The sequence below is a fragment of the Leopardus geoffroyi genome, chromosome A2, assembly GCF_018350155.1.
Source record: "Leopardus geoffroyi isolate Oge1 chromosome A2, O.geoffroyi_Oge1_pat1.0, whole genome shotgun sequence".
Classification (NCBI taxonomy): Eukaryota; Metazoa; Chordata; class Mammalia; order Carnivora; family Felidae; genus Leopardus; species Leopardus geoffroyi.
In genome coordinates, this window is record NC_059331.1 from 77869355 (window position 1) to 77888584 (window position 19230).

The following is a 19230-nucleotide window of genomic DNA, read 5'->3' on the forward strand; positions in this document are numbered from 1 at the left end:
CCAGCCAGATTTTCTCCTAAATTGAATTAGAATATTATTTTCAGATTTCTATTTGAACGGCAAACTGCCTTGTACATTTTCTTCAAACACTAGAATCATTTATTTTGACAAGGCTGACTCAGGTAACAGCAAATTCTTATCACCCACCTTGTAAAAAAAAAGTTGGGTAGATTTAAATGTTTCTCTTTCAATTTTTATTTTTCTAAATACTTAAATTGTGTCCACTGTACTAAGAAGTTCTGACTGAGGAAATATAGGATGTGGAAGTGTTCATTAGCAAGACAAATGGCAGGACTCTAGGCTGGAAAGATAGAATGAGACTATACTCTTTTCCTCAGTAATTCATTTATGCTAAACATGGAGACAAGATAAGAACTAAAGGAATAGGAGACAAGAAAACTGACCTCATATCTGTTGATCTACAAAGATATAAAATAAGTTTTTTTAGGTATAAAAAATAGAATATATAGTATTATGCTATTTTTGTCTTAGTTTTATTTTTAAGTCTTTATTCGTGTACCAAAAAAGACCTGAAAGTATATACAACAAATGGTGATAGTGGTTTATCTCCAGGAGGTAGAATTTTTGTTTTGTATTTTGTGCTTTTCTTTAAAATTAAAAAGGGATGAAAGTAAGGCTGGAAATTCAAAGGAGAGAAAAAAATCAGGAAAAACATTCTGTGTTTTGACTAATGGGGTCGCACTGTCACCCTTTGGAGGTCAAATTCAATAAAGTAGTTGGTGCGGGGGAGGAGGTATGATCCATATACTAAAAAGCCAAAAAATCATGAGGGTAATAAGGAAACAGATATATTGGGTTATAAATATTCTTTTGAGAAGTAAGGTAGAGAAGAAAACATGAATTTGACCATGTTAACTGAGCTAAAGGAAAGTTCTTGTGTTTTGTTTTTAATAATGATAGAGGGAGTGTTGACAGTGTTTCTAAATAGAAGTAGCCAGTGGAGAGGGAAAGAGATAGGAGATGCAAGAATGGAGAGAGGTAATGAATGGGACAGGGGCCTAAAAAATTAGAGTAAGGACACAAATAGCCAGGTTAGCATTTTTATCATTCACTATTCATGCTCAATTTTGGGTAGTGGTAATTTGCTGTGAAGAAAATAGAATAAGATGATGCGATAGAGTGCCATATATAGGGTGATCAGGGACGAGCTCTATGAGTAGGTGACATTTGACCTGAGATCTGCATAATGTGAAGGAATCAGCCATGAAAGATTTGGAGTAAGATATTTGCAGGCAGAGAGAACAGCAAATTTAGAGTCCTTGAGAATCAAGGTGGAGAGATTGAGGAGTAGAAAGCTAGACCACAGTGAGCAAGAAGGAAAGGGGTACAACATGGGGTTAGAGAAGAAGGGAAGTATAAGACCATGTAGGACCATAGACTATGGTATGGATTCAAATACAGTGGAAATCATTGCTTTTAAAAGAGGAATAATGTGAATTGATAAACCTTTTAAAATTACCACTCTGGCTCCTATGTGGACAGCTTGGACGGGCGGTGTTACCACAGAGAAGGAAAAGTAGAAAATGGGAGCTATTTTGTTTGACTGGACAAGGAATGATAATGGCTTGGATTAGGATGAGAGGAAGAGATGGGGAGAATTGGTCAGATTGATTCAAGATATTCGAGGGCAGGCCAATAGAACTTGCTGGTAGATTGGATCTGAGAAGAAAAGAAGAATCAAGGATACTTGGATAAGTAAGTCTGAAGTGATAAAGTTGTTAGGAGTTGTTAAAAAGGTAGCTGAATGTGAACATATTTGGGAGTCATCATTTTGTAGATTTTTAAGATCAAGGGATTGGAGGAGATTCTATAGGAAAAGATGTATATAAAGAGAAAAAAGAACCCTGGCCCAAGATAGGCACTCCAGAGTTGAGCAGAAGAGTGGCAACCTGCAAAGGGGACACTAAGAGAAAGATGGTGAGATGACAGGAACCCCAAGGAATGAGTTCATTTAAGTTGGAGGAGGACTAGTTCACTGTGTCACACGCTATTGAGAAGTTGACCTCTTGATATGGCAAAGTAAGGCTGTTTGAGGTCTAGGTATGGAATGGTGGGTACAAAAGTATTGTTAGAATTGATGAAAGACAAAATGGGAGAAGATTGACTTCTGGGGCGACAGCACCATCTACTCCACCGACCTACCCCCAATGAAACTGGTGAAAACTGCGAACAGTTTTGTTTGTTTGTTTGTTTGTTTGTTTTAATTCTCTGGAAAGGGTACTAAAGAAAAATCAACTACTCAAGAAAATCTATGGGAGTACCTGAGTGGCTTAGTTGGTTAAGTGTCCCACTCTTGATTTTGGCTCAGGTTGCGATCTCACATTTGCAGGTTTGAGCCCCAGGTTGGGCTCTGTTCTCAGTGCAGAGCCTGCTTATGATTCTCTCTGTCTCCCTCTCTGCCTCCCTCTCCCCCCCAAAATTCTGTGAACATTCAGTGAGAATTTTGTAAGAGCGTGTGATGTTTGAACCAAGAATGTTTCCTCCCTTCATCCTACCTCCTCCCTGCTCAGCAAGGCATAGACTCCTCTCCAGACTGCAGCAGCCAAGAGCAAAGGGCTCCCTCTCCCCACAGCTTCCAACAGGAGAGCTTTATTCCTGGGAGGAGCAGAACCTCATTCTCATTCTTCCCTCAGCTCTCTGTAGCTGAGGCTAAGTCTCAAGCAGATGAGATGAGTAGGTGGGTGCTTCCTTATAGTGAACTACCCTCACTGAAGGAGTGCAGTCTCTATCTTGTTGGACTCCCTGAAAATACTAGGGCCCCAATAAATCTTCCCCTGGCTTTTAAAATAGTGGTTCCGTGTCAGTAAAGGCAAACTGAGAGGCCCTCAGGCTGCTGCCGACTTACCCCTAACCCCTGCCAAGTTCTTCCAGTGAGGTGTCACTTAGAAGCTCACCATTTTCTCCATTTCTAGCTCCAGAACTCTAGCACAAAAATTCTCCTGGGGGAAGAAACAAGCAGCTAAAAAGCTAGCTCCTAATCTCCTTCCAAAGTAACTGACATTATTTGCAACTTGAGGACATTTTCAAAAACAGTGGAGGGGGGCGCCTGGGTGGCGCAGTCGGTTAAGCGTCCGACTTCAGCCAGGTCACGATCTCGCGGTCCGTGAGTTCGAGCCCCGCGTCGGGCTCTGGGCTGATGGCTCAGAGCCTGGAGCCTGTTTCCGATTCTGTGTCTCCCTCTTTCTCTGCCCCTCCCCCGTTCATGCTCTGTCTCTCTCTGTCCCAAAAATAAATAAAAACGTTGAAAAAAAAAATTAAAAAAAAAAAAAAAAACAGTGGAGGTTGTGGTGAGGGGCAGGGGGAGGATATTCATGGCTCTAATGAAGATTCAGATTATACTATAGGCCAGCTAGCTCATAAGAGAGATCTGTGGAATAAGAAAACTGGGAAGAGCTCTTGGAGGTCAGATTATCAAACATGACCTCAGAAATTATTCTATCAAAGGAGCTACAATTAGATGGGATCCGTTTGGAAAGGAGTTTATGGTCCACAGCATTGTTAAAAACAGTAGGGCAATCTGTGGCCACTGAGTGTGGTCAGGGAAAGAGAGGAAACAGAACCCTGTTAAGACCACTGTTACCCCTGGGTGACTGTGCGCATCCTCAAAGCTCTGCCCCTCTGTGGTGCAACATCAAAGGTTTTGCACTGTAAGGGAGAAAGAGACTTCACAAAAATAATCCAGCCAGTCACTAAACAGGCAAATAACAGTAACAAGCCTCAGAGGTGTAGCGATCTAGTACCCAGAGTTGCAATAATATATTACCAGAAATGTGCAGTTTGTAACAAAAATTATGAGGCATACAAAGGAACATAACAGCGTGACCCAGAGATTGGCTGTGAGAGTGACCAAACATTAGATTTAATATAATAAGACTTCACATTAGCCATAGAAAATTGTTGACAGAACTAAAGGAAAATATGATTAAGTAAAGGACTATATGATGGCAATGTTGCCATAAAGAATAGAGAATATCCATAAAAAGATGAAAATTATAAAAAAAATCAAAAAGAAGGGCTGGAATTGAATAGTTTAGTAATTGAAATTTAAAAAATCACTAGAGGGATTCAACAATAGATTTGAATTGACATTAAAAAGAACTAGCCAGTGGGTGACTGGGTGGCTCAGTTGGGTAAGCATCTGACTCTTGACTTCAGCTCAGGTCATGATCTCACAGTCATGAGATCAAGCCCCATGTGGGGTTCTGCACTGTTTGGGATTCTCTCTCTCTCCCTTTCTCTTTCAGCCTCTCCCCCTCTCGGAAGGAAGGAAGGAAGGAAGGAAGGAAGGAAGGAAGGAAGGAAGGAAGGAAGGAAGGAAGGAAGGAAGGAAGGAAGGAAGGAAGGAAGGAAGGAAGGAAGGAAGGAAGGAAGGAAGGAAGGAAGGAAGGAAGGAAGGAAGGAAGGAAGGAAGGAAGGAAGGAAGGAAGGAAGGAAGGAAGGAAGGAAGGAAGGAAGGAAGGAAGGAAGGAAGGAAGGAAGGAAGGAAGGAAGGAAGGAAGGAAGGAAGGAAGGAAGGAAGGAAGGAAGGAAGGAAGGAAGGAAGGAAGACATAAATACAATACAATACAATACAATCCATACATAGATATTTTAAAAATGAGCCAAATTGGAAACTAGATTTATGTAAACCTAGGAACAGATAGGAAAAAATGAAGAAAAATGAATAGAGCCTCAAAGAAACGTGTAAACACACCAATATATATGCAGTAGTACCACAATATGAGGAGAGAGAGAAAGGAGAAGAAAAAATACTCAAAGAACTAATGGCTGAAAACTTCCCAAATTTATTGAAAAACAACATACATACTCAGGAAGCTCAAAAAACTCCAAATAGGATTAACTCATACAGACCATAAACAGGCACATCATAGTAAAAGTGTTGAAAGTTAAAGACAAGTAGAAAATCTTGATAGCAGGCAAAGAAAAGCTACTTGTCACTTATAAGGGAACCCCAAAAGATTGAGAGCTGACTTCTTAGAAGAAACAAAGGAGGCCAGAAGGTAGTGGGCTCAGCATGCTCAAAGGAAGAAACTGAACCAACAATCCTATATCCAGTAAAGCTGTTGTTCATAAAGAAGAGAAAACTTACCTAGACAAACAAAAACTGAGAGACTTTCTTCCTAGCTGACCTAACTTACAAGAAATACTAAAGGAAGTTCTTCAGGCCCAATGCCAGGTTACCTCTTGTAATTCAAGTACACACAAATGAAGAGCCCCTAATAATGATAGTTATGAAATTATAAAAGATACTGTAAATGCATATTTTCTCATTTCTTCTCTTAAGTGATTTAAAATGCAGTTGTATAAAATACGTATAGAATGTGTTGTTGAGCTTACGACATATAGAAATGTAATACATGTGTATACATTTGCCAATAAGAACATAAAGGAGGTAGGTGGGAGCAGAGCCATAATGTGCTATGGAAACGATGACAGATGGTAGAGTGATAATCATAACAACTTATTGCTGGATTTGTAACATTAGTACACATAATATGTATAGTAGTATTACCACAAAGATAAAATACTTAGGAAGAAATGTAACAAAAGAAGTATAAACCTTACACTCTGGGAAAGACAAAATATTGCTGAAAGAAATTAAAGATCTAAAGAAATGAGAAACATTTCATGTTCACGAATCACAAGACCTAACAGCATTAAGATAGCAGTACTTCCCAAATGGATCTACAGATTCACCTCAGTTGCTTTCAGAATCTGTAGAAAGTATTTGTAGAAAGAAACAAGCTGATTCTAAAGTTCATATGAAATTGCAGGGTACCTGGAATGATCAAATCAATATTGAAAAAAAAGAGTAAAGTAGGAGTCATGCTGTGAAATTGCAGGGTACCTGGAATGACCAAATCAATATTGAAAAAAAAAAAAAAAGAGTGAAGTAGAAGTCATGCTTCCCAGTTGCAAAACTTACTACAAAGTAATGGTAATCAAGATGATATGGTACTGGCACAAGGAGAGACATATTGATCAATGGAATAGAATTGAGAATCCAGAAAAAAAAAAAAATAACCATGCATCCATGGTCAGCTGATTTTCAAAAGCTTGTCAAGATCATTCAGTGGAGAAAGAATGATGATTAGTGGTAAGACAACTGGATGGCTTCATTCAAAAGGAACCTTACCTCACACCATATACAAAAATTAACTCAGAATGGATCAAAAAATGAAATGTAAGGTCAAAAATATAAAACAGAAGAAAATATAAAGGTAAGTCTTCATGACTTAGGGTTTGACAAAGAATTCTTAGCTATGACACCAAAGGCATGAGCAACAAAAGAGAAAATACATATATTGGACTCTTTGTACTTCAAAGGACACCATCAAGAGTGGGAGAAAATATTTGCAACTCAAATATCTGTCAATGGACTTGTATGTAGAATATGTAAGAGACCTTTGAACTCAACAATAAAAGACAACTTCCCCAATTAAAAAATGGGCAAGGATCTGAGTAGACATACTTCCAAAGAAGTATGACAAATGGCCCCAAACTAGACAAGTGGCCCAAAAACACATGAAAATATGCTTAACATCAGGAAAATACAAATCAGAACCACAGTGAGTTAGCACTTTACACCACCAATATGCCTTTATCAAAAAGGTATTAACAGGTGTTGGCAAGGATGTGAAAAAATTAGAACCCTCAGAGGTTACTGGTGGAAATCTAAAATGGCACAGGGCTTTGGAAAGCAGTTTGGTAGTTACTAAACACAGATACCAGCAATTCTACTCCTAGATACGTACCTAAGACAAATAAAAACATGTTTGGGGGAGGGTGGAATGAGGAATTATTGTTTAATGGGTATAGTTTCTGTATGGGATCATGAAAAAGTTCCAGAATGGATGGTGGTGATGGTTGCACGACCAAGTAGGAATGTACTTAATGCCACTGAACTGTACACTTAAAAATGGCTACAATGGTAAACTTTGTTATGTATATTTTACCACAAAATGGAACATTAAGCAGATTTTTTAAATGTTTACACAGATTTGTAATAAATGTTTATAGCAGTATTATTCATAATAGCCAAAAGGTAGAAACAGCCCAAGTGTCCTTCAGCAGAGTAGTGGGTAAACAAACAGTGGTATATCCATATAATGGAATACTATTCAGCCATAAAAAGGAACGAAGTACTAATACCTGCTACAACATGGATGAAACTCGAAGACATTCTGCTGAGTGAAAGAAGCCAGTCACAAAAATCATATACTGTATGATCCCATTCATATGAAAGTCTAGAATAGCAGATTATGGAGATAAAAACTAGTATTAGTAGTTGGTTAGGATTGGAGTTGGAGTTAGGGGTTAAAGGGGTTGTAATTGAAGAGTATAGTTTCTTTTTGAGGTGATGAAAATGTTCTAAAACTGAGTATGGTGATGGTTGCGCCTATCTGTGGCTATCCGAAAAATTGTTCACTTTAAAAATGGTTTGAATTGTACACTTTAAAAATGGTTGAATGTGGGGGCACTCGTGTGGCTCAGTCAGTTAGGCGTCCGACTTTGGCTCAGGTCATGACCTCACGGTTTGTGAGTTCAAGCCCCGTGTCGGACTCTGTGCCAACACCTCAGAGCCTGGAGCCTGCTTCAGATTCTGTGTCTCCCTCTCTCTCTGCCCTTCCCCTGCTCGTGCTCTCTTTCTCGCTCAAGAATAAATAAACATTTAAAAAAATTTTTTAAAAACGGTTGAATATGAATTCCAAATGTGAATTATCTTTCAGTTTTTTAAAAAGCAGTTTTTTTAAGAATGGGAAAGGAGGAAGTAGATGCAGTTCTTCAAAGAAGTTTAGATAGAAAAAGGAGTAAAGCTACTTTTTTCTTTGACATAATAGGAAAATCACAGAGGATAGATACAGTTACAAAGAAAGAAAAAAGCTAGGGAAGTCCAAGGTGATGAAGGCTATTGCCAGTGGTTTGGTCTTAGAGTAAAGTAGCAGCAAATGGTCACCTATAGAGAGCAGGGGCTGCTAGTGAGGAATTTCGAGTTAATACCTTGCGCTTTAGGTCTCTTGAAAGTAAGGGGTTAGCATAAATGTATAATAGATACAATTTTCTTTTTCTCTGCAAAATGTGGGTAGCGTAGCAGCAGGTACAGAAATCATCTAAATAAGATATTCTTAGAGCTTTGAAAGGAAGATGAATTAGAAAAATCAAGATGCTAATGAGAGTACCTTGAAATGGTTGGCTGCGGATAGAGGATAGACTGGTGAATATCATGATGGAGTAGGAGAGTCAGAAAAGGTTCCATAGAATTGATCACAGCAAGGTCTAAGAGCAAGTTCTTTTGAGTAAAATCTCGCTCCTTTATTGACATAAAAAGCCTGGCATGATATTTTCCATGTGTTTTCTGTTTGACTTCATCTTGTACCACTCTCCTATCACTGAGGTGCTTGCTTCTCTAAGTTTTTAGCCAACAAAGCCAGGTGTGGCCCCTCCTCAGGGCCTTTGCACTTCCTGTTTTCTTTGCATGGAAATCTCCATCGCTTTGCTCGCTCTTTTCCTTCAGATGTGCTCAGCAAACCTTCTTTTGCCTTATCCCGTACAATATAGGATGAAAAAAAATGAGAAAGTCATCTAAACACATTGTTTCTGGCTTACTTCATTTTTCTCTTAAAACTTATGACTCATATTCCATATTTAAATCATTTAAAAATTTGTATTTATTTTTCTGAGTATCTTATTAGCAACATTAAGCTTCTCATTTAGTGAGCGGTAAGAGGACAGGGAATTTTAATTGACTTTACTACTATATTTCCCACATCTAGGAAGTATCTGGCAAATCGGAGAGGCTTAATAGTATAGAGGGAAGGAGATGGGGAAAGTTGAGGGTGTGAAAAGTTGTCTTCAAGGTTGGAGAGCAAGAAGCAGAGCAGTTCAAAATGATGACTCAAATATGGAAGCTTCATAGTAAAGCTAAAATAAAAGTAGACTTCTAATACAAGACAGGTTTCAGGAAAGTTATCAGTTTCGACATTGTAGTCACTAAGGATCTTCACTGCAATTCGGAGACCAGGAAGAGTGTCAGTACTTACAATTCAGAACTGAAATGTCTGCAGAAGAGGAAAGAGGCTTCTTAAGGTCAGTAAATGACAGGAGCAAAAACAGAACACATTTAAGTAGATGGTGTGGACTTCAATAGAGGATTGCCTCTGGCAGATTTAGACACGAGTTCCTCCCTGTTCCATTGTGTTCTATCTTGACCTATTACAGAAAACACTATAGTTAGCACTCTACCTGCACATTTCTTCACTGCCTTGTAAAGTGCTTTTAATCTGCATCTTCCCAGCACTTAACAAGGGCCTGGGACATGGTATTCTCAGCAAATATGTGCTGAGGGAAATACTTGTTGAATGAGAAATGTTAAGAGATAACTATGGAATTATGATGTACGAGCCAAGAGCATTGTGACCTCGAGGGCTTGTTAGTTGGCCAGAAAGGGTGGGAAGGGAGAAAGCCAGTTTTCCTAAATTACATGAAGGAGCAGGTCAGATGTTTTCAAGGTTAACACTTAGAATGAAGGGAGATTTGTTTAAAAAAATAAATAAATAAAGACAACAGAAGGACTGGTAGAAGGATTATAAACAAGGGCCATGTAAGGAGATGCAGAGTTAATTATAGGAATAAGAAAGCAAATGGAAATAATGGTTATAGACATTTGATAATAATTGTCAAAGGAAAAATATAAGACCCAATAGTTGGACTGCTAAATGAAAATGCAAATAATTTAAGACATGGGAAGATGAAAGAGGAAAGAAGGACATTCTGGTTTGTGAGAAATACTATAAAACAAATTAGCTGAGAACCCCAATTGGGAGTATTTATGTGACTGTAGGACTTTGACAAACACTTTTATTTTGTTCTCGTTCTGTTAGTTTGGCATGGGAAGGCTGATAAAAGTCTAGACCCTGTGAACTTCCCTCTCAGCGAGCTCCCTGGGAAATGGCAGCTGTGGCACAAAGGGTCAAGTGAGTGGAGCAGGTTTCTACACGCCTGGCTCTCTTGTGAGGCTTTCAGACTCTCTAGAATCTGGATTTCCTCCACAAAGGCATCGCCCCATTAGAATTAAAAAGATTTTACATTGTTATTCTCTTAGTTTCAAATGACAGACTTACTACAGTAGATACCAATATAAATTGTATTACATTTATATGTAGGACTTATGTATAGGTTAAGATGTTTAGTTCTTAATACATGTTTAGTCATGAAGGGTATTTGTAAATATATAAATTTTTAAACAATCTTTTTCCTTTTTGTTCATAGAGAGTTACATTTTATATAGAGGATAGATTTTTAAGAAAGGCATTCACACTCCAATACAGTAGCATTTAGTTTTATATAATCTGAATTCATTTTTAATACATTTTGTTCCCACAGCCCTGAAAAGGCTTTGAAAGACTCACTGCAACCCTATGAAGCTGCTTATTTATCAAAATCTTTATCTCGACTCTTTGATCCTATCAACTTGGTTTTTCCCCCTGGTGGTCGCAATCCTCCTTCTGCAGATGAACTTGAAGGTATCATTAAAACTATAGCAAGGTACGGATTTTTATGTAATGACATGCTATAAAATGCCTGCCACATTTGTTAGTGATGTTTTAATTTACTTCAAATTATTCAAGTAATTAGTCCTGCAATTAAATCAAGGGGTTTGCAGTGAATCAGTGCACATACAGAAAGTACTTAAGATTCCAATTAATAAAACCCTTTAAATACAGTCTATAAATAGCTTATAATTATTCTGTATCTTGTCAAGGATGAAAAGTAAACCTAATTTTTATGCCATAGTAAATATCCAATGTTACACAGTAAAATAGCATAAAAATAATTTTACAAATTGAGAAACTAAAGTATAGATCTTAATGTTTTTTATCTTAAGTCCATAAAGTACTTCATGCACAGGATATTACAGTCTTGATTAGCCTACCTGTGTGTGTGGCTATTTTGAGCTTCCTAAGTAAACATGACAGCTTTTAAAATGCTCAAAAGATGAGGTATCCTGGTAGAGGTGCTACCTGAATGCTTGCAGATGATATAATTGTACTGGTGCCTTAGACATTTACAGTTACCCAGATTCATCTGCAGTTAAGACTGTCTCAGCTCCTATCATAGCTAACAAGTTGTCCTAACAGGAGGTCTGTACATTTGTAGGTGAACATTTTGAGAAATAAAATAGTAGTTCAGGCAATATAGGATCAAAGTATAGAACTGTCTAGATGGTTTTAGACTACACATTTGAAGGTGGCGATTCTGAGGCATGTGAGAGTAAGACTAAGAAGCCACAGGTATAATGTCCACAAGCATATATCCAGCTGCAAGTGTACCTTACCTATGCAGTGTCTAAATTGCTCTGCATCTTGATCTTAAATCTTTTCACAATTATCATGACTTTTCCAAAGTCCTAATTCTAGATTGTTTTTACCCTCAGGTCTCTGTTAGGTGTCTGTTAATCTGTTTGGTTTGGTAGTGACAACAGTAGTCTTGGATTCAACCTGATCTTTTGACCTATTTATGAAAATATTAAAGGGGCATCTCTCCCATTCCTCTGGACAGTTTGGCAATGCTGTAATCAAATACAACATGGAGCTCGAAGAAGCATGGTTATGCCCAGTATTCAGTAGAACTTAAAAGTCACCATTAATAAAGTTATGTCTCACTATTTATGAAAGTACATTTTTATGGCACACAATATACACTAGTGTTGCTTCAAAGTCTTTCACTTTCTTCATAAAGAGAATCTGTTAAGTGCCAAGATTTGTTTGCTACTTCAGACACAATAATTATCTTTTCCTGCTTTCTACCTATATATGGGGTTTTGGTGCAGTTTTGAACTCCTAGTATTTTTCCATGGTCTTGGTAAATACTTTTTTTTTTTTTTTGGCATTCAGCTCAAACATCTCAATCCATTGTTAAAGTTGAAAATAAGTATGACAAGGAAACACTTCAAGAATCCAAATTTTAAATTTTCAAATTAGGGGGTGCCTGGGTGACTAAGTCAATTGAGTGTGTGACTCTTGATTTTGGCTCAAAATCCCAGGGTTGTGGGGTTGAGCCCTGCATTGGGCTCCACACTGAGCATGGAACCTGTTTAGGATTCTCTTTCTCTCTGCCTCCTGCCCCTTTCCCCAGGGCTCGCTCTCGCTCTCTCTCTCTCTCTCTCTCAAATAAAAGATAAATAAATAAATAAAATAAAATTCCACATTCTATCTTTGTTATGCTTTTAATATATTTAAAAAGCTACTCTACAAAATAGCATGAATTGGCATAATTTCTACAGAAACTGAGCATCTTTATGTATCATGTGTAATTTATATTTTTAGCCTCTGTCCTTCCAAGGTCATCATTTCCATTCAAAAGCTGTCATTTCCTTGCAGATGTCTGTGATATGCAGTGTCTCTAATTGTACTTATCAGTATTAACAAGAGTGCTACTTTAAAAATCTGTACACAATTTACTCTTTTAATCACAGCCTGAACCCACACATGATGTGCTTTTATTAATGAGAAACTGGTCATTAACCAAGCCATCTCAAAGCACTTTTTCTTAATGCTGAATTTAGGAAGAAAAATGAAACAATGCAACCAATTCTTGGAAGCAGTCAGTGAAGTCTATAAAAAGAATCACCACATTGCTTATTGGGTTTAAGTTTATATGTTGTCCTTTACTTTGTTGATGAACTATGTTGCTAATAATTAAAGTCTGTTTTTGTTTTCTCCAGTGAACTAAATGTAGCTGCTGTAGACGCAGACCTCACAATAGCTGTGTCTAAAAACGTGGCAAAGACCATCCAGTTATACGGTGTAAAATCGGAGCAGCTTGTAAGTGATATCCCTTCTGGAAACTTTAATGATTTTGCTTAAAATTGGTAATTATACTTGCCTAAGTATAAATACTGAATTGACTGAATATTAATTTACTGGTGTTTTTACTTTAGTGAAATTTTGAAACTTTCTGATGAATTTGAACCAAAAAAAAGTTGGATCTAGTAAAAAGTGATCCTCCTACCATTGTTCTACTTTTACAATGCAAGAAAGTTTTATAAGGTTTTAAAAACAAAACGAAACAAAACAAATGCCTGTACTGGGGTGCCTGGGTGGCTCAGTCAGTTAAGCATCAGAGTCTTGGTTTCAGCCCAGGTCATGATCTCACAGTCCGTGGGATCGAGCCCCACATTGGGCTCTGTGCTGACAGCATGGAGCCTGCTTGGGATTCTCTCTCTCTCTGCCCCTCCCCCACTCACACTGTCTCTTGGTCTTTCTCTGAAACATTTTTTTAAAATGCCTGTACTACCTTATAGTCTAATTTTATATATATATATATATATATATATATATATATATATATATATATATATATATATATATAAATATAATTACCTCAGATTGATCAAAATTCCCCTCTGGTGTGACTGCTCACCCAGATACCATTCTTGCAGTTACCTATTGTGAAAGTGACTTGAACTGTTAAAAAAAATGATTAGAGGAAGTGAACTGCTTAAAACTGTAATAAAAAATGTTGATTTACTTTTGAAAAGTTTCAACCATAGAGCGCGGAAGTTTAACCCTAAAATAATTTTGTTTGAAAGATTATTTTATTTGTATTTAAAATAATAGCTAAATAACTGAATCATGATCCTAATTCTATGCATTAATGTTTTAAAGTTAAGTACACATATTTAACTAGTATATATGTATGCTAACTGAAATCCAAATATGAAGGCTTTAATATATTTTCATCTGTGTTGATTAATTTTAAGGAATGTGCCAGAATCTCTCCGGTCTTTACAGAGGTGACCAACCATGTTTTCAGTTTAGCCTCTGATTGCTCCCAAATCAAACATCATAAAATGAAGTAATCTGATTTTACCTATATGCTTGTAGTTCTAGTTGGTTCTGGAATGATATTTCGGGTACATTGGTAGCAAATTGAACTGAAAGAATTTGCATAAAATGATCGTTGGTGGTAACGATCATAAGGCTTCTTTCAGTTCCAACGGATGGCCAGATTTTGTTTGCATATTAATGTGCTATTTTCCATTCAGTTGTTCTTATAGCCTTGATAAGCAATTTAGAAGCATCTTTTTAAAACTTTATTGAAAACTGGTCCTACAGAGACCATGGAAGCTCTTTATAGGTAATTAATTGACTGATTTTTCTCTCAAACTTTTTAAATAGAAGCTTTATTATGATATTAATTGCTTTAAAAAACATTTGTTGCTATAAATGAAATTCAGTATTACATCCAATAGAGTTCATTATAGTTACTGAAAATGTCAGGAAAAAAAATCATTCGATGGTCCCACCTGAGGACAGCATGATAAGGAAGAACCAGCATATTTTCTGCTGCAGCAGGGGGCAATGGTATTGTAACATGTGACTTCAGTTAAGGTGATAACGGTAAAGGCTTTGACAAAATTAAAATACATCAACAGACATTTGACTCTGATACTGTTGGTCAGATAGTCTGTGACCCTGATTACTCAGGCCTACCAAACCTACAATGCTGAAGGCTAACCAGAAAGTCCTTTTCAACTTTGATTTTAGTGTAGAAAGAAAACCTAAACAATAAGAGTACAAAAAGCATCATATGCTTTATTTTTAAAATATTAATTAAGGACTTAGGCAACATTTTAGTATATATCTCTTATTTTTGGCTAGTAGTACTATTTCTGTTACTTCTTTAAGTTTGATGTTTTTTATTCTTTGATCTTGCCATATTCCTATTCTTTTAGAATTATTTCTCTGAAAACATTTAGAGGAAAATAGCCAGTATTAAGTCTTCAGTGGGAGAAAGACTTGAAACAGAATTTGAATTAGAATATCTACTTTATCTGTAAATGGAAATGTTGGCTTGAAATATGGCATGATATTTCTGTAAATGGAGGATTCTTTTTATAGATGAAAAATTTAAGTCCACAAGGTTGAAAAGTGACAGAAATCAGATCCTTAATGGAATGTTCAAGTAGTGAGATGAAGGAAAGCTAGAATTTTTGAGACAAACATGCTTTCAAAAAGGGGGACTTGAAAATATACAACTTAAAATGTAGAATGAGCTGCTTTCCTGAATCCTAAATTTGTTTCCCTAAAGGTCAGTTGTGCAAGTTTGTTGGCTATCAGAATGTTTTAGTATACTTAACTACAGCTTGAATTCCTATCAGGAGGAAAGCTCATAAAAGGATTTCTCAAGTTGATCCTTAATGTGGACCATCTTTGTGGTCATCTCAGTCATTCTGTGTAGTTAAATTCTTCCACATGCTTAACAGCTATGTTATTTGTTTTCAACCTCTTTATTTTAATATTCTAGGACACAGTAGAGTATAACATAATAAATTGTATGTATATACTACATATATGGTACATATATGTGCATATAATAATCTGGAATTGTTTTATCATTACACATGTGTTATTTTTTCTAAGGTTTTCTGTTATTAATCACCAATGTTATGTGTCCTATAAACCTAAACCTCTGTAGGGACTAATTCTTAGATTCGTTTTTATGACTCTTACATGGTACCAGAGAATTCATTTCTTGAGGTTAGAGAAAGGCCATAAAAATAACTACAGTTACTAAACATTTATAGTGGCTTGGATTATGCCAAGCCATTTATATGTATTATCTTATTTACTTCACAGTAATCCTATGTAATGGAAGTAGCAATACCTGCCACTACAAAATGTGGAAATTAAGGCTGAGAAAAGTTAATAGCATGCCTGATACAGACTGGTAAAAGTAGAATGCCGGCCAACAAGTGTTGAAACTAGCCTTTAAACTCAGATTTGACTCTAGACCAGGCGTTCAAACTGCATTGTATCTCAACACAAATACATCTTTCTTTTTTATTTAAGAAATGTGAAATTGTTTTTGTGATTTACTTATTTACTTATTCACTTAATTACTTTACAATATGACATAGAGATCTAAATCTAATATATGCATGATATATATTATTTATATACTATAGTTTATTTAACTTGTGTTCTTAGTGGATAGTGTTTTGATCCCTAACAAAATGATACAAACTGGGTGACTTATAACCAACATAAATAATGTCAATTAGGCCCCTGAGTGGCTCAGTCTGTTAAGCGTCTGACTTTGGCTCAGGTCATGATCTCACAGCTCGTGAGTTCAAGCCCTGCATCGGGCTCTATGCTGACAGCTCAGAGCCTGGAACCTGCTTCAGAATCTGTGTCTCTCTCTCCTTCTCTGTGCCCCTCCCCTGCTAGTGTGCGCGCACATGCTGTCAAAAATAAATAAACTTAAAAAAAAATTTTTTTTTAATAATGTCAATTATAAACAACATTCATTTATTTCTCACAATTCTGAGGCCTGGAAAGTCCACAATCAAGGCACTAGCCGATTTGGTGTCTGGTGAGACACCTTTGCTAGCTCACTGCTGGCTGGGCTGTCTTTTCATTGTAACCTCACAGGGAAGAGGGCACGGGGCTTTTTAAAGCCTTTTTTATAAGGGCACTACTCCCTCTTGTGACATAATCACCTCCCAAAGGCCCCCCTTCCTTGCATGTTAGATTTCAACATATAAGTCAGGAATGGGGTGAGTGGGAAGGATACAAACATTCAGAGCATAGCAGATATTTAGATGGTTTAGTAATTTAGTTTAGAAAAAACAGGGATTTAACCTTGAATTCTCACATGTGAGTTATAACCAAGAAGGGTTTACTTCCTCTAGTATGTATTTAATTTAGTATGTAATGTGAATATCAGCTTCATGGGTACCCTTTTGTAAAAAGGAGATCACTGGTTTTTTAGACTGTCTTTATTTAAAAGTTCTTATTCATTTGTCTTGACTGACAGTAGTTGTAAAGTTATAAGTAATTTACTAAGCAGAAAAAAAATTACTGAGTAGAATTTATGTTCAAAATACATACCTATAGATGTATATATCACATTTTAGGATTGAACTGAACAAATTGATTATTTAATGGTTATGTATTGGTAATTTATATGGTTCTGAAATGTGACCTTTAGAAGAAAATGTCATTAGACCTCGCAAGTTTGAATCAATGTTTTCCTTGTCCTCTATATATTAAAATGAAATTAAAATATTACTATAAAGAAGTTATTGTGCCTTTATAAACCTTTATAGGCTTGTAAACTTGTGATGTCAAAATTAGAGGCAGATATACTAAAATGTAGTCCTTTTAAAAGGTAAGCTGTAAGGACATTTTCCAACAGTAACCATTATCTGATGGTTTCAGGGAATGACATCTAGAATCTTGGGGTAAATGTCAAGTGTTGTAAACTGTGAGAAAGTAGATTGGCATTTAATTAGGTTGCAGACCACTTAAATGGAAACAGTAATAGGAATGACATTTAAGGGGAGGTTTCAACTTTAATGCAGGTCAGTAGCTGTGTATGAGGTCAGTAGTTTTAGATGGCAGTAGGGTTTTGTTTTTTGTTTTTTTTTTTTTGTTTTTTTTTTTTTTAAAAAACGCTTTGTAAATATACCCTTTATTCTTTGTGTGATTTCATAAGCAATTTGGAGACTTGACATTCCTATAGTGGAAGAAAACCTACATGTGTGATATTTAAACGATGATACAGAAACATGAGTTCAACTTTTTTGGTTTTAAAAGGATTGTTTAATGCAGATTTAAATGTCATCTACCTGGATACTGCTCCATATAATATCATATGATAATATTCTATATTATTAACATTAAAATAATAAAAAGTTGTAAAAATATGTAATCACTTGGGAGAATTTTTATATTATGTACAAATAGACAAAACATATCAGTAGATTCTTTTGGCCCAAATGCACTTTAGCTATAATACAAACACACTGAGCCCTTTAGGTTACCTACCCTCTCGATTCATAGACAGCCTTCTACTCTTTCTTACCTCCATTCTTGCATTTAACTATTTTAGGATCACTCCTTCTTTCCCTTGAGATCACTTTCTGACTTGCTTCCCAGACTTGTGAGAGCTTGATTTTCTGCAGGCTGTGCCAGGTCCGTAGTAAATGGTCACGCTGGTTTAGAATTCAGGGGGACACCTGGGTGACTCAGTTAAGCGTCCGACTTCGGCTCAGGTCATGATCTCACAGTTCATGGGTTTGAGCCATGTGTCAGGCGGTGTGCTGACAGCTTGCTCAGAGCCTGGAGCCTGCTTCATCCTGTGTCTCCTTCTCTCTCTGCCCCTCCCCCGCTTGTGCTCTCTCAACAATAAATAAATGTTAAAAAAATAAAAAAAAAATTTCAGTAGGCACAACCAAGCAATTGCACTACTAGGTATTTATCCAAGGAATACAGGTGTGCTGTTTCGAAGGGTCACATGCACCCCAATGTTTATAGCAGCACTATCGACAATAGCCAAAGTAGGGAAAGAGCCCAAATATCCACCAATGGCTGAATGGATAAAGATGTGAGGTGTGTATGCGTGTGTGTGTGTATATACACACACACACACAATGGAGTATTACTCAGCAATCAAAAAGAATGAAATCTTGCCATTTGCAATTACATGGATGAAACCAGAGGGTATTATGCTAAGTGAAATTAGTCAGAGAAAGACAAATATCATATGACTTCACTCATCTGAGGACTTTGAGACACAAAACGGATGAACCTAAGGGAAGGGAAGCAAAAATAATATAAAAACAGGGAGGGGGACAAAACATAAGAGAATCTTAAATATAGAGAACAAACACAGGGCTGCTGGAGGGAGGGGTTGTGGGAGGGGGATGGGCTAAATGGGTAAGGGGCATTTAGGAATCTACTCCTGAAATCGTTGCACCATATGCTAACTAACTTGGATGTAAATTTAAAAATTAATTAATCAAAAAAAAGATTCAGTAGGCCATAGTGAAGACTTAGGAAAAGGTCAGAAATGGTTATTATCGTTAGGAAGATTTTCAAAAGAAAGTGAGAAGTGCAAATTTGTTGGTTAAAGTCTGCAAAGTCTTTATTATCTGTTGTAATGAGAACATTGCATAATAGACAACCACAACACCTGAATGGCATTCAGTAAGCATTTATTGCTCATACTTGAGGGGCAGCTAGGTGACTTTACCTTGGTTGGGTTTGCTCACAGCCGGCTGGCAGCTGATCGAGGCTGCCTTCGACTATAGTTAAATACTCTGTTCTGCATGTCTCTGTGCCTGCAGCAGGCTCTCCTGGGCTTGATCCCATGAGGAAGGCAGAAGTACAAGAGAGAAATTATTCCCCAAGGTCTGGCTTA

At 36.8% G+C, this 19230-nt stretch overlaps 1 protein-coding gene across 2 annotated transcripts in view; it reads left to right on the plus strand.

The window, feature by feature from the left end:
- The window catches only part of COG5 (component of oligomeric golgi complex 5), a 320495-nt gene that overhangs the window by 232578 nt on the left and 68687 nt on the right, over positions 1–19230 (plus strand). For both annotated transcript variants that reach the window (XM_045494456.1, XM_045494455.1), the window contains exons 13-14: positions 10405–10566; positions 12746–12845. In XM_045494456.1, the coding sequence (XP_045350412.1) occupies positions 10405–10566; positions 12746–12845 (262 nt within the window). The remainder of the gene's footprint in view (positions 1–10404; positions 10567–12745; positions 12846–19230) is intronic.